Here is a 21,994-nt window from a genome sequence, read left to right as displayed (position 1 = left end):
TAGATTTACCGCAAGGATTTCGTTCTTGTGTCCTTCCACTATTATCATCAACATTCTGATTTTGTCTCTCAGGAATAATAAGACCCTCTCCTTTAGAGTCGAGTTTAACTGTAAGATGCTTTATCTTATCATACGAGGTCAAATAATCATAAACCTCATCAATTGTGAGAGACTCACGGCTATATAAAATCTGTCTCTAAAGGTTGAATAAGACGGGGGCAATGAACAAAGTATAATCAACTCTAGATCTTCTTTATCATACCGAACCTCCATGGCCTCTAAGTTTAAGAGAATTTCTTTAAACACTGTTAAGTGTTCGTGCACAGACGCACCTTCCTCCAAACGATGAGCATAAAGACGCTGCTTCATATGCAACTTACTAGTTAGAGTTTTCAACATGCATATTTGTTCCAGCCTCTTCTATAATTCAGCTGCGGTCTTCTCCTTCATCACATCTTGTAAAATTTCGTTAGGCAAATATAGATGTAATTGTGTTAATGCCTTTCGGTCCTTACACTTCTTCTCTTTATCCGTTAATGTCAAAGGCATCTTATCTATCCCTAGCAGGGCATCCTCCAGATCCATCTGCACAAGAACTGCTTGCATCTTAATATGCCACAATGCAAATCTGGTGTTGTGATCCACCAACGAAATTTCATACTTCAAAGACGCCATTACCGTGATCGAAATGAACAACCCAGAAGCTCGGATACCAATTTGTTAAAAATAAAACGTCGGTAATGACAATATATCACAAAGAAAAAGAAATAAAAATAAAGAACACACAGATTTTTATGTGAAAACCCTTTCGGGAAAAAACCACGGGCAGAGGAGAAGAAAATTCACTATGTCGAATTCAAATGTTTACAAGAGGAGTTTCGACTACATTTATTTATAGGTTGAAAAAATCTAATTTTAATCAAAGTCAAATATATTATGTTAATATATACTAAATATATTATACTCATAAATACTAAATCTTCTAGAAAGAATATATATTTTGTTTAACTTGACTTGCAAGCAATCTCTTAGAATTTGGGTCACACAACTCTAACAGCCTTTAATAAATTAGTTTTAGTTGTTGACTCAACATTGGGTAACCAATCTCTCCTTACCTATTCGGTAACCAAGAGGCAACTCATTTGAAATTACTTCCCTAACCGGTAAATAATTTTGTAACTCAATGCCCAAGATTTAACTTATCATCAATATTAAGAACTAAAGAGACCTAATTCTAACTAACAAACTCACCTCAACAAAGTTTATTTAAGTTAGATCACACATCCACACCACATAATCGTAAACTACGACATAAACGAGTTATGCAGTTTGTCACTAATATGAGAATAAATTGAACAATTGCAGATTTAATTATTCTAATTAACAAGGCAACCATTCTAAGCTATCAAATGTTGGTCAAATATTTAATAAAACTAAGCAATTGTAATTAAAACAAAAGATGCATGAATACTAAATAACAAAGAAAAATTAAAATGCAAATAAGTCTCGTGAATTTATTTAATCAAACTTCAATAAAACCTTAGTCTAGAAAAGAAGGTTTAGAAACACATAAAATAAAGAAAACAAAATAAAACTAAGAATAGCTAGGTCTAAGTCTCCTCAGTCTTAACCTAATTATGTTGATTTATAGGAAAAAAAATAATATAATGAAGAAAATACAAAAGTGCCTTTAATTAAATAAAGCAGAATTTTGCAAGATATTTTAGTAATTTTCGCGTCAAACTGCTACTCCATTTTTGGAAATGTTCTTGACGTTTTTGGGTTTCATCCATGAATAACTTTAACTATATCTTTTAGTTCTCTTCAAATCAGTATATTATGAGCCCAAAAAGGACACCTGTAGATCAAGTTATAGCTAAAATACTGAAATTGCACTTGTTGAAAGTTTAAATCGCAAAAACTTGTGAAAAATAAAATTTGAACTCATTTTTCTCCAATTATTCCCTAAATCAATAATAATAAAATATAAGTAAAAATAATATAATTAGAAACATAAATAATAATTGAACGAGAGAACTATCACAAATAAATAGAGAAATTACGCACTTATCACAATTTTAATTTAAAATAATTCATAGACAAAATTTAATAAAAATATTTCGAATATTTTATTTTAATATTTAATAATAATTTATTTAATATAATATTTAAATTAAATAAAATGGTCGTTTTATAAAAATAAACTTTTTTCTTCTACAATATATGTATTTTTATTTTTCAAGGTTTTATTTTATTAAATAGAAATTCTAATTTAGTTTACAAATTTTTAATAATTATAAGTTATATTATTGTTAAAATTAAAATAAAATATTTGAAATAATTTTCTTATAAATTTATGTTTTTAAAATCATCAAATTTAAATAAATTTTAATTAGAAAAATCAAAGTTGGTGGAAATTTTTAATAAATTAAATTCAAAGTTTAGGAGTAAAATTCAATCACATAAGAGTTGAATGGAAAATTTATTCATAGTATAAAAATATAATGGCAAATATCAATAAAAATATAGTGGCAAATTTTAATATTCACCTATAGTATGATGGTAAATTTATACTTTAACCCCAATTTTTTAATAAAATTGGGAATAACTCACGTTGGAATAAGTCGGAAGAACTCTTATTTAGAAACAACCCTCATCTTGCACTTCAAGAGATGTTTCACAAAATATGTTTCCCATGATATTACTTCACTGAACTAAAAGAAGTGGAAATAATATCAAAATATAATAGAGTTTTTAGATTATTTTCACTCTTGAGTTTTTCCAAATAGTTTGGCTTAATGAATTAAATATGGAAGTAGTTAAGAGGTTTTCCTCTTAATCTTTTCTTGTAACATAGTGTTTCTCCCTTCTTTTAGAAACATAGTGTATTCTTATTCACTATTCACTATCACCTACAAAATTCTTTCATAATAAAAAGAATCATTAATGCCTTTGTAACTGAATAATATTAGTTATTGTTCTCATTAATCGCTAGCTTTGGAACTCCTATTTTTGAAATACTATAAAAAGAAGCTTCTCACAACTAGTGAAAGGTTTTGTCATTTTGACATTCTGACTCTTAAACCTCTTACTAAAATTCTCAACTTGTTTTTTCTTTCTTGAACCTTATTGTTAGCCACATTTACCTTTCTTCACCTTAACAACCAGTCTATCGTTGAGTTTAGTGTTACCGAATCTGTTTTAGTCTTCCTTTTTGCCTTCTTCTAATGCAATTTATTCACTTATTTGCAATGTCTCCTTTCTCTATCAAAGAATAGTGAATATGGATTAGTATTTGATAGCAAAAAAGTATCGGTTTCAACTTTTTCATTGTTTTTTGAAATAAAAAGAAATGAGGAAGATTTATTTTAGCAATCAAATAGTCTCATATAGAATTATCTTTTGACATTTTGTTAATATTTATATTTATTTACTCTTTGAAAAAAGTATTGAAAGGTATAAGATTAAAGACTTTATAAATGTAAAAGACTTCATAGCTAGTTGGTTACCTTTTCGAAGAGTATTCATGGCAAGAGATTAGTCACTGTTGCTTAGGTGGATGCCCTGATTACAAAAAATAAATTATTGAATAATTTTTTAAAAGAAGTGAAATTCATTAATTCATTCTATGAATGGGATCATACGAATCGAGAAAAAAAAAACATCTGTAATAGGGTGAGAAAAATAAGCTCCACCAACACAACAAAAACTTCATCTTCAACATCAATAGAACATTATGACATATTGACAATTGGTTGTCACAACTTAAGCATGCCATATCTGAAGTAATTGCAATCACCTAATACGATAAGGAAATCAACTTTGAATGGTCCAAAGTGGCAAGCTAAAATCACTAAAAGAATTTAGCATTCATCAAACTGGAGAGGACGACAACAAAACCATCCTTAAAACTTGCAAAAACAAGGGTACATGCATAAACAAGATTAAAAAAATGCTACAAGAACAAATAAAAACTTCAAGTAAAGACTTATCAAACAATAGAAAACAAATAAAATATATATAACTTGATTTTTCGTGTTGTCAAAGAGTTGAACAATGAAAATAGATGGCGCGTGCCTGACCGAATTGATCAGGTCATGTAGGAACAAGGTTCAAGTCTACTGGTCTGTTAGGATGTCTCAGCTATATACATCATTGCACTTCCACTTGACACCTATCGTAATGTTAAATGGCTTGTCTCGCCCTGACCTTCTCTTGAATTCTCAAAACTTCTGTCACTCGACCCCGCAATGACAGAGAACCCCTTGTCATCTCGGCTGTGCTATCGAAGGCTCTGGGGAAGTCAGAATAAGAGACCACTCAAATAAGAATGAGACTCCTACTTTTTCCGATGGCAACAAAAAATTTGTCTTATGTGGGCTTTTCTCAATATTTTATTGTTAAGTATAGTTATGATTTTTTCGGTCGATTTGTCTATTTAGCAAATAAATGGAAGTTCTATCTATCAATATGTATGGTCTTAGACCATCAATAATGATTTTCTTTCGAGTTTGGCTACTTTATTGACTCACTTATCTCTATTATGTCAATATTAATCACTACTGTTGAAATTTTTATTCTTCTTTATAGTGACAATTATATGTCCCATGATGAAGGATATTTGAGATTTTTTGCTTATATGAGCTTGTTCAATACTTCAATGTTGGGATTAGTTATTAGTTCAAATTTGATACAAATTTATATTTTTTTAGTGATTAGTTGGAATGTGTTCTTATCTATTAATAGGTTTTTGGTTCACATGACCTGCTGCAACAACAAACATTTGTCGAAAAGTGTTTGTAATTAATTGGATAGGCGATTTTAGTTTATCATTTATTAGTCTAAAATATTCTTAAAATAAAAACAAATTAAGAATGAATAACCATCCATTTTCTAAATTGTCTGTGGCTGGTAGAGTTTCAAACACAACAGACACAGTAGATTTATAGACCGGAAGGAAAGAAAGCTTATAGAGTCAATAAGAAGAAAGAAAGAGAAGTTGGTAGGAAGGAGGGAGAATGGTAACCAACCAAAGATTGATACCGTCAGTTAGCAAAAGAGAAGGAAAGACATGAAGAAAAAGAGAAGAAATTTTTAAAATTGTTGAATAAATTTTAAGTTTAGGAAGAACTTTAATTCTAATAAATACACAAATAAATGCTTTGGCCCTTTAATCTTACAATATGAAACGGTAGGCAGATAAACAAAGCAGTTGGCGTCATCGTGAAAAAAGAAAATATGAATGCATGAATGTCAGCAGTTTCATGAATCATGTCGTCACTACGAAAACAAAATTTTATATCCAAAAAGAAAAAGAAAAAAACATTGTGTAATCTTCTTTTAATGTGAAATAAAGAAACAGACAAAAACAGAGTAACTGAGGGGAAGCGGCACAAACGAAAATCAGACTGGTGGATTGAAGCAATATGAGACGTTTGGCTCGGCCATCAAGAAACGTGTTAATGGATTTCGGTGCTGGGCGGCCGCTATTTTGCCTACTTATTCAAAATTTTCAGCATTTCAGACTTGAAATCAATCCAGTGGAGCTTGACCCAAAGTTCATTTGGAGCTCAAAATACCATGCACTTATGGCGGAAGATGAGGAGGGTCTGGGTGTCCGTCTCCGACAGGCTTAAACCCCATAAACCCACTGTCAAAGGTCAGTTTAGTTCCATACTCCATGATCATCAATCTCAATCCCTTTTTTGTTTTTTTCGTTTTTACTTGGAAATTGATTCTTGGTTCTTGAATAAACTGATGAAATAAAAATGAGTAGGTGGGCAAGATGGTGAAACCTGTAGTGGAAATGGTTTGTTAAAGCTTCAAGATGATGTAAAGATGTGTGGATATGAAGACGTACAGGTGATGTGGGACTTATTGAATTCACCCGAAATCAAACAAATAGGTGCCGCAACAACCACGGTGGTGTCTAGCAGCAAACAATGGCCATCTTCTTGGACGGCTATCTCTTGGCATAACCAAGGAAATACTGCCTCATCATCTTCATTTTGTTGGGTTAAATCCGGTATAGATAATAGTTAGAAATTATATACAAATTTTGTATATGATATTTTGTTCATACAACCACAGGAATGCCATATGCCAATACCTATCTTCCTTGTACCTTTTTCTTATTAAAACTGGCGGAAATTATAGTTTAAGAATGAAATGAGCCATGTGTTTTCTATTTCTTTTAACATATAAAAAGAGTGGAAGTTCAATTGTAGTAGTTAACAAATGCTTTGATGTTGCGAACTCTGCCATCCCTCGAAACTCCACAACAAATAATTTGGTTATGATTTTCATCAAAAGAAATTTAATTACAGCCATGTAAATGCAACTGAAAAAAATCGTCAGAAACTAACGCACAATACATACGGATGCATGCTTGAAAAGAGCCAGGTACAATATCAACCTTCATGACACTGCCTGGTTCTGCATTTTAGAGGCAAAAAAAAAACTTAAGCCCAAGTAGTTCCACTCAGATCAAGGTTTCACTGCCCTCTATCCTTCCTTGGTTACGAAAAGAATAGGGTCATAATTTTTCACTCTCTTCTCTAATCCCATGACCCAAATCATGACATGTATACATAGCTTATCTGTTATGGCTTGTACTTTCTATATCTTAAAACCCAAAATTTTGCCTGCCGCCAATCGAACACTCTGCTAACAAACACGATTATGCATGCTGGTAAGTGTATAGTACCGGAATGTGAACTCCAGGTCTCCTTCCAAGCCATTATCGGATTTGCAAAATGATGGCTGGCTTTAAACCTGCCAATATACAGTTAAATGAATTAGCAGCCAGTGGCAACTCAAATGAGATGTAAAAATATATGAAAATGCAACTGCGGGCAACTGTAATCATATTCGAAAGAGAATAATTACTTGATCAAGCAGAAGGACTAACTCTTAGCTAGCCCATCACGTGATATCAAGGGTTGAAGAAACTCGAGCCACCGATACCGAGTGCAATTAACACTGATATACTTGTAATCACAGCAAACCATAATAAGATTGATCCTGCAGAAGATAAATTATTGAGTGCATTCAAATATAAACGATTGAAACTTAATCTTAGATACAGAGATTTAAGTGTCACACCTCCAGATGATTCAGAACCCTTATCAGAATCTGATGGCAAAGATTCCCCATTAACACCACTAAATCTTGTTTTCAGAGATCCTGTTCTTGATATATCATCAAAAGATTTGCTCCCAGGTTCGGATGATACTATGCCTTGAAATTCCTCACTAACAATCAAAGCTGCTAGAACATCCATAAAGGACTCCTTCTCTGTTTCATCTGTAAATTGCTTTACACCCTGCACATTTGTCACATTTGGTTCATCAGAATCAGATAATTCATCATCTGAAGCATCCGTATCAACAGATCCAGCCACAGTTCTGTCATCTTCTTCATCCTCAACATAAGCTTTATACGTTAACCGAAGTAATATTTCTCCAGCAGATCTCTTTCCAAACACTCCCCAAGCTCCTTGCAAGACAACAATCTGATCCGATGGAACAGTGTCCTTGAGAGTCCCAAGATCAACCTGAAAAGTATTGATGCATCAGATGAACATATTCATAGAAAAGGGAAAACCATTGACTGAAAATCATTGCAATCTATCATCGATTAGTCTTCCAATAAAGCAAAATTTTATCATGGATTCATCCATATTTGAACTCAATCAAACAGGTAGCAGAAGCAGCAAGACATGGATATATACCCTATTGACCATCAACCTTCCTAGGCAAGGCACCGGTCTTCATCACCATATTCATACAATCTAAAGTTCTACCTAGAATAGTCTGTATGTTATGCAATACAGCAGTCTCAAACAGAAAAAATACTGCTGCTCATCTGAACAAATAGGTGGCAACTAGCATGTAAAAGACAGATCATCTTGCCTATGGGTCAATAAGTGCCTTGAACAACTAGCTAGCGTTGCATTACTGCACATAGCTGCCGGCAAGTCTCTCGTCTCGACTAATCTTTGCCCTTTTCTAAAGGAACACACACATGTGTGAGTACTATCTAATCTTTAAAAATTATAAAGGCAACTATTGTATGTAAGCATCAAATCTCAGAGCTAGGTAACAATTCCCATATGAAAAGATGATTTTCAGCATATATTGTACAATTATATAAGTTTCTTTTACGAATAAAAACCTCACCTCTCCTGTACCAATTGTCAAATCCAAGAACCCAAGGGAGTCTTTCACTTGGATGCATAGTTTTTCTTTTCTATGGTTTGCCACAAGTAAATGAAAATCCTGCCAAAATGCCAAAACAATTATCAATTAAAGAAATCTTACGGCTTAAAATATTTTGTTCATCCAGTTTGGAAGTTTTATTATAGATGATAGTATTCCCAATAAAAAAGAGGCTATACCTGATTCCAAATTGGCTCACCAGGAGGCCCAATAATAGTGGTTTGACTGTTCCTTTTACTGCGTATAACTTGATCCCCCAGGCTTAGAGTAACATATGGATCAGTTTTGCCTGACAAAAGAAGAGCGGTAATGAACACAGTGAATGAAAGTGAAGATATACATGCACATAAAGGATTCTACTAAGATAGTCATATAAGTATCAGAAAACCTATGTATTTCATCCTCATGAGTTATGCCCTATCTCAAATTGCATGTTAGGCAACAATGACAAGTAATTTACCTCTCTGTAGTTCATACTTATCAGTTTACTCTGTCTTACCAATGTCACTAAGCAACACAAGGGTGGATTATGAACTGAACCTTGAGAGAAAGTTTGGGACATTATCCTGGTTGTGTTCCAAAGGTAGGTAAAAAGAAAGATTCAAAAAGAGGGACCTTGTGTCTCAAGAGAAAGATGTTGCAAAGCAAGAGAAGAGAGAAAGAGGTAAATAAACAAGTCCTAAAAGATTTCAGTGGGGCACATTGACAGTCTTAGAAGGCAGTGACCAGCTTAAGTACAATAATGACATGCTGAAGTTCATTAAGGCAGTCTTCGGTGCTATCCTCCAACTTCCCATTCTTGCTACAAAATACAGGGTCAGGCTAGCTAAGATCAGCATGGCAATGGATACACACACATATACACAAAAAACAGATGGTCACAATGTCTTTTACCCCTTTGCTTTTCTTTATTATTTCTATAGCACAAGTCATGGCTAAGCAGAAGCAAACTAAAAATGGTATGGCCATACACACACACATATTTATACAAGCTTCCATCCACATTTTGAGCAACCTGTAAAGTGTTGCACGACTATTACAAACTTAGCTCTTCAAGGACACTGGAAAGTATAGAACCCTCAGCCTACATCCCTAATTTTTAGTCAACTGTGAGTTAGTACCCATAACCTATTTCAGGCTCATATCTCAGCATCTCAAATTACCAATATTTTGAAGAGTAGGATACTAAGATCCTTATCGTAGACAACAACCATGCCTGAGCTCGAGCAACATAAGATTTATATGCACAGATATCTGTACTTTCCATTAAGTCAAGGGTTAAATGGAAAATTCATAACCTTAAACAGCCTAGTCACTTTTGAACAATTTTCAAAACAGAGAGGGTTGCAGACGTGTTGTATTAGAAGTGTCTAATTCAGCAATTAAAGAAAAGCTCTCAACACATAATAAGCAGTCAGTGACAGAGCGGACATTTTTCCACTGCTTACAGCAGCTTAAACCAAATGTTGACCCAGGCCTACTAAGCATGAAAATAAAACATTTAAGATACATCATAGGAAGTCAAAAGTAAAAAGTATAAAAAGTAATCATTTCCCCTTCAAAATCGGAAAAATAAATCTTCTCAGCACTTAAATGAAAAATGGTTCTTACCATAAAAAACATAAAACAGTTTCCTGGCATCCACAAGAGTCACGGATAGTTCTCCAACAAAATCCTTGTTCTTCTCTTCTTGAATTTCTCCTGATTTCAAATCATTTGCAACAGGGCCAACTGCTTTCCCATTTTGGAAATCCAGAACAATCTTCTTTGGGCGGACAAATAATCGAGGCAAATCCACAGTGAGCAGTTTTCTCAAAAACCTGAATATAAATGTAGTCAAACACCAAATGAATAAAATATTAGAAGAATGAGATACACAGAATGCTGTCAAAGCCATCTTTGGGTAAAAAGTAAAAGGTGAACTATGATAAAGCTTTCAGCTAATATGGGTGTTTGGTATGAGGATACATGGGCTAAGTTGAATGCTTGTGTCAAAAGTGGGAGGGGAAAAACAAAGAGGAGATGGCAAACACTACCAAATACAACTTATCTACTAACGATTAGTCCTAAATATGTACTTAAATTGATACAGAGTGAGCTGTACAACCGGATCAAGCTTACTTTAAATATTAATTTTAACTAAAATCAAATTAGTAGGTTTTAGTTTCAGATAAATTCTTCCATTTGACTATATATAGTTCAGAGGTATTCTTGAAACCTACAACAAAAACTTGGGAAATTGTAGCGAACTAGTAAGATGTTTTGTAAAATAATGTCTTCAATGCTGTGAAGGGAGGGGGATTATGACAATAGTTCAAACCAGAAAGGTTCTTATAGAATATGTTCCCGACATCTATGTTAAAGGTTCTTATAGAATATGTTCCCGACATCTATGTTAATCTAAAATAATACCATTAGTAAGGTAAGAAAGTCTGTAGTCTTTTGGACTAGTATGGAAAATTTTAAATAAATAAATAAAAAGAATCATAGATCAGTAAGCTTGCATAAATTACAGAAACTGTAAAAAAGTTTGCACTTACATTGAAAGAACTGGAATTGCTGGTATAGTCCGGCACATGCAGAAAAGAAGAGAAAAAGAAATATCCATCAGTATCTTTGATGTCAATTGAAGGACAATTCCTATTAATTTTTTCTATTTGAAGATGAGGGAATCGAACGCAATCATCTCCAAAGAAAGACAACTTCAATGAGGAAAATAAAATAAAAGGAATGTTTCTCTTGATTTCATAGTTATATAATCAAACTCCCATTAACTAAATTTCGCTACAGGAGAGTAGTATGCATTGTTTTCTTCTGTTGCCATCCAGTAAGAATTTCTTCTAACCCTTTAAACCAACTACTAAATTCACAGTTTCATAGGTAATGAGCAAACTCAAGTTATTGGAGAAAACCAAGTAATTTAAGCAATGCTCAGATAACTAATTACTTAAATACAAGAATTATCTTAACAACAGTGCAAGGGAGAGGGAAACTTTATACAACTTTTTCATTTTTAAACTGCATGATCAGTGGAGACAGAAAGAGACATCATACTTTCAATGAATGTGCTTAGAAGGAATTAAAGGACTAATATAGTACCGAAAGATGTTAGCTTGTATTTACATACCCATTAAGTTAAACAAGCGAAATGGAGATAACTCAAACTTGATCTTCGGAAGTGAGACGAAAGCCCACGACACAGCTCCAACAAAAGGTTCTGTCGGTATCAATCGCAATTTAACCCAAAGTTCTCCATCAATGTCAAAATCTCGAATACCAACTGGCACAACAATTGGGATAATGCCAAATTTTAATGTTAACATCAACAACATGCGAGCACCACCAGTATAACGAAGCCCTATTTGATACCTACATAAAGTAAATGAAAGTTAGTCAAATGCACTCTCAACTTTATAAGTAGAACCTCTAAATATCCTCAAATAATAAAAAAATAGCACATTAAGCAACAAATTTAGCATCATAGTTTTATTGAAGCTCCAAGCAATATGAAAGCTACTTTATGTATCAAGAACACTTCAAACTTGATAATTAGAACTTTGTATATGAATAAACATAGGAATCAGCAATAATAGACAGTACAAGTGCACTAATATGCCAACAACAAAATACAAAGTGCTCGTAGTTTTTAAGTGGCAAAAAACTCACTGCAAATCATTGACTCGCCGCGAAGTTCTACGCTCAACATTCCTAACAGACAAAGGCTCATCCCCTAAAGAAAACTGCTTAATTTCCACTCTCTGGACATAATCAGGTTTGTTAAGATTATCAATAACAGGTTGCAGTAACCCAATGATCCAATTCTCAATCCCACCTCTATAAACTTTCCACAACTTCCCCAACACCATATTAACCCATTCAACTGATTCTTTCCTTTGCAAATCCTTTTCCAAGAACAACGAAAAACTAGTCGGGACTTGGGGCCAAACCCCTCCTCCGATTCTAACAAGGTCACCATCTAAAGCCCCCAATTTGCCCCTCCTCCTCCTTGAAGTCCAGATTTTATCAAAAGCAACCCCAACAAAAAAGAAAAAAACAAATAACCCAACAATGTTACGGTTAATTGGAGGGGACGGGATTGGGTGGATAACACCTAGCTGAGTCCGTAATTTGCCAACAATGGGGTCTTGTTCGAAACTACCGAAATTTGAACCCATTTGGATTGAAGATTCTTGATTTTCATTTTCCCTTTCCCTTTCCCCATCCACAAACTCACTTGCAAAGCCATTGGCTACAAGATTTCTAGCTACCCTTACATTAAGCCTGTTGCGATTTGGACTGGGAATTGCACAAGCAAGAAGACAATATTTCCGGTGTGGGATTAAGCGATTGATGAGCGGGGTCTTGTTATTCTTATTCCTAGTTGCGAAACAGAGGTTGGTTTTACAAGGGCAAAGAGGCAGAAGAAGAGGGAAGCTGAAACTGGAAGAATAAGAAGAAGGTTTTAGAAAGATCATTTATTAAAGGTAATGGGAGGAACGTATTCAACAAAGCCCCAGTAGAAAAGTGGGGATAACAACAGAAAACATAGTTGTTAATGGTGATAAAAAACATGAAGGAAGTGGGAGAAGCGAATTGAAATGAAAGCAGGGGAATGAACAAGATATGGAGTTTTAATGCTTTTCGATTGGGGGGATTAACCGACCTTCAATTATATCTATTATATTTGAAAAGGGAAATGGTTGGGATTTTGAAGTTGTGTGATGGACAGCAAAGAGTGAATATGAAAAGTAGCGGAAGTTGGGCAGAAATTTATTTTTGTGGCAATACCATGCCTACACGTTTTGTTTGTGTCTCAATATTTTTCCTTTCTTTACTTGGCCAAAGGTCGGAGACTAAATATATATCAATTTTCCAATTTTTAATTTAAAGCATCAAATTATTTTATTCACTTAATTTTAAAAAATTACAATATATTTATTAATATTGATATATCATATCAATCGTCAAATTATCGACCTAGAGTTTACAAGTTAATTTTTAAATAATAAAAAACTTAACACTGTATTGATTTAAATAAAATGTTTTGAATTGTTCAATGAATTAAATAAAAAATTTTGAATAATTTATTGATTATTTTGTAACTTTTTGAAGTTGAGTGATTAAACTAGAAACTTAGCATGGTTTACCCTAGATGTGCTCATGGGTCGGGCCGGGTCTAACTAATATTTTGGCTCATTTGTTAGGCTTGGCCCGAAAAATGAGCCTAAAATTTTATTCAAATTCGACCCGAATAAAAATGCTAAAATTCGGGCTCGACCATATTAAATTTTTTAAAAAAATTGAACTAATTTTAAAAAAAACATAATACATCAAAAAAATTATTTCCTAACAAATTGAAAATAAATTTTTAAAAAAACTACACTTAAATAACACTAAGATAGGTGCAACTTAACAAGTAAATACCTCTAAAATAGTAACAAAATTAACGATAAAATAAGAATTATATAATAACAATAAAATAGTATCAACATAATAGTGAAATTGTAGCAAAATAGTGAAAAAAAAAAAGAACAACAAGAAAATAGCAAAAATAACAACAGTTTTTTCTTTGCATATTCCAGTCGGGCCAAGTCGGGCTTGTGTCAAAAAAGTCTTACCCAAGGCCCAGCATATTTTCTAAACAAGCCTTTTTTTTGCCTATACTCATTTTTTAGGGCCTATATTTTTACCCAAACTCTTTCACTTTTTGGGCTGGCCTTCAAGTGGGGTCAGTAGGTTTAGTTTACCCTTAATTTTTTTTAACAATCTCATTATAGATTCTGATCATATCTATTTTTTACACAATACTTAAAATTACCCATAGCCTTACACTCTCTTACATTGGCAACAATAGACTTAATTTATATAATTAAGAATTTTTTTATATTTATAACAGTAATGTTTAATTATTGAACCCAAGAAAACAGTAATGTTTAAATATTAATTTGATGTAAAATAATATTTAATGTAATTGAAAATATATTTTTACTTAAAATATATATTAATTGAAATAGTTTTTTTAATCAATTGAACTGATATTTGACTAATTAAGATTCGATTTTTAGATTATTCAAAAATTTTAATTTTATAAAATTATTGACAAATTTATCAATTTCCAATATAATCGATGAGTTTGACTTTTTATTTCATGAGGAATCACATTCACCCGCACTTCCGGTTCGGATCACGTTTTACTTGTGTTAATTTGTTTGTAATGGAAAAAGAAAAGTGGGTCAAGGTCGGAGGCCGGCGGTAGCACTTGCCATTAGACGTGCCAATGTCATAATGTCTAAAAGGCATAATAGTATGATTGGCCCCTATACTGTAAGGTTCATTCTAATCTGGTATTTTTATTTTTAAAATGTTCAATTTAATATTAGAGGTTTCATTCCGTTTATCAATGCGGTAACTAAATGGCATAAGGATGAATCTGCCACATCATTCTTATATTCAGATAATTTAAGGGACCAAAACACGATTATACCAAAATCATTTTTAACCCAGAAAACAATGAAAATTCAAATCGAAAATAGAAAAGAAAAACATTATCAACGTCGGGGGACTCTAGAATCATCAATTTTCGTCCCTTCACCATCTCTTTGGAAAATCAATCTCACCACTCGGTTGCTCATTTTTATATTAAAATCGATAACATTCTATTTCAATCAATATCATCTTCATCACCTTAATTATCACCAAACTCGACGCCTACACAATTTCAATCAATCTCAAACACAAGAGACAATCTTATACCTTTATCAAACAAAGAAAATGGGGATGATATGGTTTAAGTTTCATGAATCTCGTGGTTAGGATGAGATTGTATGGAATTGAACCATGAGATTTCTTTTTTGTAAGTTTCTCTTTTCTTTTCCAAGTCAAGAAAGGTTTCTTTTTTTCTTTTTTTTTTTATGTGTTGTTATTGTTGACTCATGATTGGAATGAGATTTATGTGTTAAGATATTGTAGTAATTAAATATGTGAAATATGGATTATTGTGAGGGTGGCTATTGGTTGGTAGTGTGGTGGTGATGAAGTCATGGGCAGAGCCAAGGGGGGTTGGCAGAGGCCTCAATTCCCTCTAAAATAGAAATTTTCATCTTTAGTCTTTTTATAATTTTAAAATTTTTAAATTAGTATATGATAAAATTACACTTTGCCCCCTCTAAGAATGAGAAAAAAAATTGATTTAATCATTTAAAAGTTATAAAAATATAGGCTATTAAAATGGTGAATTTCACTTTTGCTATCATAAAAATATACAACTTTATTCCCACCCCCCTCAAAAAAATTTCTAGCTCCGCCCTTGGATGAAGTTATGGGTTGATGATGGGAAGTGGTAGCATTAAAGAGGTGATGAAGTTAGTCAAAAGTTAATGGTTTACCATTTGCCACCTCGTGATTAATTAGTATGTTATGTCATCAAAATTTATAATAGTGTTACGACCATATATCATATTGATAAACAAAACTAAAATTCAAGTATCAAATTGAAAATTTTGAAAGTAGAAGTATTTGTTTAGGTAATTTTTGAAGTAGCTGTCAAAATGTTAATTGTAGTGCCCCCTATGGCTATCACCGCAACAAACCCTGTTACTTGTCATATTTAGGAGAAATTATTTTATGAACTCTTTCCACCACATCATCCATGGCCTTTTTCCAATTATTTAACGACATTTCAACAATTTTTTTCCATATCATTAATATATAATTTTGGTAATTTTTTTACCCTAAATATAAATTTCCTACGTTCTAATAGTATTAAACAGTAGTATAGAGAAGTAGGATCGACCCCACAAGGACTAAGATTCCTAATATCATTTTTAGCATGACTAGATTCCAAAATCGTGACAATTGTCATGCCCACGACTTGTAACGTATTGAGCTGAAAATAAATCAAAAGCTGGTTTTAGTTGATTAAGGTTAAAAAATATAAAAATGAACAAAATGAAATAATATTCGAATTATAATTGCAAAATAAAATTAAATAATTGAATTGAATTAGGAAATCAAATATGTGAATTCTTAGCCTTAGACGCGGAATATTCCAGACTCGAGTCGATTCTGGAAAGTGAATTTTTCCTTCGAAATGATAAGCTAGTTATAGCGACTAAGGATGCCTCAACTGCCAACTTTTCTTTGTGTAGTTGATTCCGGTATAACTTGCAAACCAACCATTACCGACTATCTAACCACGTAACATGCTTCTGCAATTTAAGATCTCGGTAGCCTTGCAATCTATAATAGCCCAACTCGAATTAACGACCTCAACCGCGTAGGTCATTTAAACCCGATCACTATCTCTCTTAGCGGAATTCAACTGGCATTTTCCCACCTAGACACGCCCATTTGTTCGTAGGAACTCGAACGCGGCAGACGACTGTCTCATTTTCCCAACTGTACGCCAAACTACTCCAACCCAACATGCACTTTTTGAGTTGAAATTGAATTAACTTTAAGGGTCGATTGTGGCTATCTCATACTTTAGAGAGATAATAAATATCGTGTTGTAAGGTTTTAGCGCGGGTTTATATCTCATGATTCTTGATTGGAATGATGACCGGTCTAAAGCTAAATAGAGATTAGTTGAGCATGGAATTAATCATACTTGATTAGATTATGATAATTGATTTTAATGAAAGATAATAAGTGAAGAAGAGAGAGAATTAAAAGGGAAATTACACCAAAATATAAAAGAAGAAAGAAAGGACAGAATGTTTGACGCAAGAATATGCAAATTTCTTTTGTCAATTCAAGTGTATTTTCATGCTACAATTACAAGCCTTTATATACACCTCTCAAAGAGTCAATTTCACATGATTTTCTCCTAGAATCATGCTTAACAACCAACCATAAAATCATATTTTTTCTAATTATAGGATTTTGTCAAAGTAAAAAATTTGATTTTTTTATCAACCCAAAAATAATTTTGCAATTTTCAATTTAGCTCAGCAACTTGCTTTTTGTTCCAATTTAATCTGATTTTGCTTTTTTTTGGACTTCGGCACTCCAATTGCGTCCATGATAAAATTTAAGCAAGAAGTCACAAGCTTAATAGCATTCTATTAAAAAATTGACCAAAAATAGGTATATTAAACACACAAAATTAACTTGTTATAAGTACTTTTTAAAAGATAATTATTTGGTCCAAGTTTTGAAGATCCAAGGGAAGAAGTCTAGTTCAGGATTTGATTACATATGAAGAAAGTATTAACACCCTTACAGCGTTCAGAAATTAATACCTCGTTTAATACATGTTGTTTAATATGATCCCGTTAAAATTGAGTAGGCATGTATTAGAAACTCAAAAAAGAATTTTTTTTTTTAAATTTTCATTTGAGTTTGAAAAGAGCATTTTTAGGGTTTTTTACCTATATAATATAAAATTAAAAAAATACTAAAATGACATGTTCAAAAATTATGTACCAAAATGGTACATTCAAAGAGGTGGAGGGTGGTGCATAGTCAACACCACCCTAAGATTCTGACAGAATTTGCATGAAAATAAATAAAAAAAAAAAATAGTGGAGGCAGCTTAATAGGCGGCACTTAAAAAAAATACGGGTCAAATACAACTCGTATACGGTAAAATTCAGACCCAAAACCTGATCCGCTGTCATAGATGGGACAACACAATGGGTCACGCCTAAGGAAGAGGCGGCACTCAATGGTCACGCCTTTGGGCACAGGCGGCACCACTAATCATGCCATCTCCATAAGCGGCAACGGCCTGTAGTGTCAGGCGATGGGATGGGTCATGGCTTCAGCCATGAGTTGTGTGTTTAAGGACCTTATAATGGTCCCCAATGCCCCATTTTTGGCCAAAAGTGTAACAGCTCGATTTCGACTCTAATCGGACATAGTGGTTTCGAGACCACAAGTCCGAGTCAAAAAAATATTTTAATATTATTTTGTGTGTTTATTATGTTTGAATTTAATTGTGTGAAATTTTCGTGTTTTAATTTCGTCGTTTGAGTGTCCGATTAAATAAAAGGATTAAATCGCGTAAAATAAAAATTTAATGGTTAAATATGAAAGTATCTATTTGTTGTTGTCTTTATAATTTGGAGGATTTAAAAAGAAATTAGTCCACCATTAGGTGAGTGGACCGCAATGGTCAAGAATGACCTTATAATATGTGTTATATATTATATTTTAACAAAGGTTAATTAAGTAAATTAATTATTATGGTTAATATATGTTAAATATAACAAATTTAAAACCATGTTCTTCACCTTTTTTTACCGAAACTAAGAGAGAAATATAAGGGTTTAAAGCTTTGGAATATTCGGCACTTACAAAGCTTGATTAAGATCAAGAAACGAAGAAAACGGATTTGGATCGGGGGAAAAACAAAAGTAATTGAATAGTCGATCGTGTCCGCTGATATCCGAGGCAAGTCTAATAGCAAATAAACATCATTACATTAGTATATATATGTTCTATAAGCAAAAATATAATGGTATGAATTGCATAAAAATGTTAGCCAAATGTATATATATATATGTTTTGAATTTTATAAGTTAAAATAAAATGTATGAATTGTATATATATATGTGTTAGTCAATGTATATTTGAGTTTTATAAGTAAAAATAAATTGCATAAATTCTATATATATTTAGCCGAATATATATGCTGAGTTTTGTAAGTTGAATGAAATTTAATGAATTACATATATGTTAGCCGAATGTATGTATTGAATTCGATAGGTTGAAATTAATCATATGAATTATATGTATGTTAGCCAATGTATGCTTTGAGTTCTATAATTTGAAGCTTATAGTATAAAAAATATATATAATAACCGAATGCATGTACTGAGTTCTATGAGCTGAATTTAATGATATGAACTATAGATATGTTATTCGAATGTATGTTTGCTACGGAGATTGGAATATAATTCGATTTTTGCTGAGATACGATTATTGAAAAGATTTATATGAGATATAAAGAACATCTAGATTTTCTTATAAAGAATTTTGTGAAAGACCAATTTCATATCCGTGGTATTCAGGCTCGATGCCTAGCAGGTTTAATGCCGGTGAATTATTTCAAACTTGATGTCTAGCAGGCTTAATGCCGGTGAATTATTTCAGACTTTATGTCTAGCAGGCTTAAGACCGGTGAAATAATTCGGACTTTAAGTCTAGCAGGCTTACCGGTGAAATAATTCAGACTTTAAGTCTAGCAGGCTAAGTGCCGGTGATCTGAATCAGGTTATAAACCTAGCAGGCTAAGTGCTGGTGATCTGAATCAGGCTATAAGCCAAGCAGGCTAAGTACTAGTGAATGTGTTAAATTAAGTGATTATATGCATTTGATATATATATAAATATATAAATGATTTTGGGTTATATATAATGGATAAGTATATGAACATTTATTTATATGTATTTGATGAGCATATAAATGTTTGGATCTATGTGTTTAGTGAATAGGCACATATATTGGTTGTTATGAAAATTGTTGAATATACATGTATGCATTCGACACATGTGGATTAGAAGTATAAATGTGCATTTGGTTCATGTAGTTGATAAGTAAAAATATAAGCTTTTGACATATGTATTTGAAAGATCATAGATATGCATTCGATGAAATGCAAATGATAAGTATATTAGAAATTAGTATATACAATTAATGATTATGTCTGTAACTTGATTATAAGCATATAATGTTTATACATATGTTCGTTTATATGTATTTTAGATATGCTATAAACTTACTAAGCAATAAAAGCTTACTTTGATTGTTTTTGTCCATTTGTTTTATAGATAAAAACCAAGTTGCAGACTCGGGGATCGTTAGCGAAGATCATCACTCTATCTACTATTTCGGTATTAAAACGTTTAAATTTTAACTTATGGCATGTATAGGCTAAATAATATTTTGGGAGTCGTACTTTAATGTACTGTATATATATAATTAATAGCCATATGAAACTAGCTTATTTTTCTTACGGTTTAACTGAACTAAAATGTTATGTTTTGTTATAAAAGGTTAAAGTAAAATTTATAACTATACTTACTTCATATTTGACTAATTTAACATAAATGTAAAATTCTTGAATTCTACTGAATGTCTGTGTTAAGTTGCATTTTATCTTGTAACGCTTTGTAACCCTAATTTATCAACGTATAGGGGTTAGGAGTGTTACAAGAAGAGAGAAAACCTTTTGAAGAAAATAGGAGAAGAAGAAGAAGAAGAAAGAGAAGGAGTGAGCGGGAAAGGAAGGGAAAAAGAAAGAAAAAAAGAGAAAGAGAATAGAGAGAGGGAATGTAACAGCCCGATTTCGACTCTAATCGGACATAGTGGTTTCGGGACCACAAGTCCGAGTCAAAAAAATATTTTTATAGTATTTTCTGTGTTTATTATGTGTGAATTTACTAGTGTGAAGATTTCGTGCTTTAATTTCGTCGTTTGAGTGTCAGATTAAATAAAATGATTAAATCGCGTAAAATAAAAATTTAGTGGTTATTTCTAAAAGGGCTGAATAGTGGTTATTCTTTTAATATGGAGGTTTTATTTTGCAATTTTACCATTAAAAAGATAGTGGATGGCATTATGTGTATAATATATAGTTTTTATATTATTTATAAAGGTTATAATATATATTATATTATAATATTATAATTAAACAAATAAAAGCCACTATCATCTTTTATTTCATTATCATCTAACCGAAACTAAGAAAAGAATAGAAAAGAAGAACAACCAAGCTATTCGGCCATCTTTGAAGCTTGATTTAAGGTATGTGTGGTTTCGGTTTTTGATGATTTTTAAGTTTTTGTGATCGTTGCTTCGTGTTATATCTAGCCCATGCTTTAATTTGATTTTGAGACATGCCATTTTTGAATACTTGAGCTTGGTAATAGTTGATGATGAAATATGAAAGATATGTGATAGATTATAATGTTTGTTCTTGAATTTTTGATGAATTTGATTATTTTGGGTTAATTTGTAAGAAAATATTTAATTGAGGGACTAAAAGGTGAAATAAATGACATGCAAGGACCTATATGAGTCTAGGGAATATTCGGCCAAAATATAGTGTGGTCAATTTGGAATATTTTGTGTCTTGTACAATTTGGACTAAATTGTAAAAATGTTAAATATTAGGGGAAAAATGGTAAATTTCTCATTTATGTGTTGTTGGACAAAATTGAATGAAATTATGTTTGAATGAGTTCAATTTGAATGTGTTTAGATCAAGAATTAAAGAAATCGGACTTGGATCGGGGGAAGACTAAAGTCATTGAATAATCGTTCCGTTTTGATTATCGTTGTCCGAGGTAAGTTTATAAGCAAATAGACGTTGTAAATTTTAGATAAATACTAATTATATATGCTGAAATGAAATATGCAAAATATATATATGGTAGCCGAATGTGTATATGTTTGAGAAGCAGGGATATATGTGAAGGTGAATTGTTGATATTTAGCACTGAGTGTGCGAGTATGAAATAGCTACGGCTATATGATTAGCACTAAGTGTGCGAATTAAATGATGAGGTTGAATAACGAGCACTAAGTGTGCGAAATTAAATAATGATGTTAAATAACGGGCACTAAGTGTGCGAAATCGAGATCAATTTGGTTAAGTGAGAGAAGAGCACTAATGGTGCAACTTTATTAATGCTTCGATAAATTATTTAATACAAATTGTACTGATCCGATGAATGATAAATGTGACACCTATGTATATGTTGGTATAAGTATGTAATATTTAATTAATATATGCTATCAAATTTAGTTGGTTATGTCAATTGGGATAC

General features: G+C 32.2%; 2 protein-coding genes across 2 annotated transcripts; one reads left to right on the top strand and one right to left on the bottom strand.

Annotated features, from left to right (window-relative positions):
- Positions 1-5,079: 5,079 nt before the first annotated feature.
- LOC107946326 (uncharacterized) lies at positions 5,080-6,169 on the top strand. The gene is made up of 2 exons (XM_016880594.2): positions 5,080-5,659; positions 5,777-6,169. The coding sequence occupies exons 1-2, from the start codon at positions 5,581-5,583 to the stop codon at positions 6,040-6,042; spliced, it is 345 nt and encodes a 114-aa protein (XP_016736083.1). The 5' UTR covers positions 5,080-5,580; the 3' UTR covers positions 6,043-6,169.
- Positions 6,170-6,274: 105 nt separating this feature from the next.
- On the bottom strand, positions 6,275-13,041 carry LOC107946325 (tricalbin-3). The gene is made up of 9 exons (XM_016880593.2): positions 11,886-13,041; positions 11,347-11,588; positions 10,760-10,778; positions 9,831-10,039; positions 8,399-8,508; positions 8,181-8,279; positions 7,105-7,555; positions 6,889-7,023; positions 6,275-6,774 (listed from the first exon to the last, which is right to left on the bottom strand). Exons 1-8 carry the CDS (start codon positions 12,692-12,694, stop codon positions 6,935-6,937), a joined length of 2,028 nt encoding a protein of 675 aa, XP_016736082.2. The 5' UTR covers positions 12,695-13,041; the 3' UTR covers positions 6,275-6,774; positions 6,889-6,934.
- Between the last annotated feature and the right edge of the window lie 8,953 nt (positions 13,042-21,994).

The sequence above is a fragment of the Gossypium hirsutum genome, chromosome D12, assembly GCF_007990345.1.
Source record: "Gossypium hirsutum isolate 1008001.06 chromosome D12, Gossypium_hirsutum_v2.1, whole genome shotgun sequence".
NCBI classification, from domain to species: Eukaryota; Viridiplantae; Streptophyta; class Magnoliopsida; order Malvales; family Malvaceae; genus Gossypium; species Gossypium hirsutum.
Note: the sequence above shows the minus strand (reverse complement) of the source record. Positions and strands in the feature narration are given on the sequence as shown.

Coding starts and splice junctions, on each gene's coding strand:
- LOC107946326 (XM_016880594.2), top strand. CDS start 5,581: ATGCACTTATGGCGGAAGATGAGGAGGGTCTGGGTGTCCGTCTCCGAC. Junction 5,660..5,776: donor CCATAAACCCACTGTCAAAG/GTCAGTTTAGTT, acceptor AAAAATGAGTAG/GTGGGCAAGATGGTGAAACC.
- LOC107946325 (XM_016880593.2), bottom strand. CDS start 12,694: ATGATCTTTCTAAAACCTTCTTCTTATTCTTCCAGTTTCAGCTTCCCT. Junction 8,280..8,398: donor GTGAGCCAATTTGGAATCAG/GTATAGCCTCTT, acceptor GCATTTTGGCAG/GATTTTCATTTACTTGTGGC. Junction 7,024..7,104: donor GGGTTCTGAATCATCTGGAG/GTGTGACACTTA, acceptor TATCTTCTGCAG/GATCAATCTTATTATGGTTT.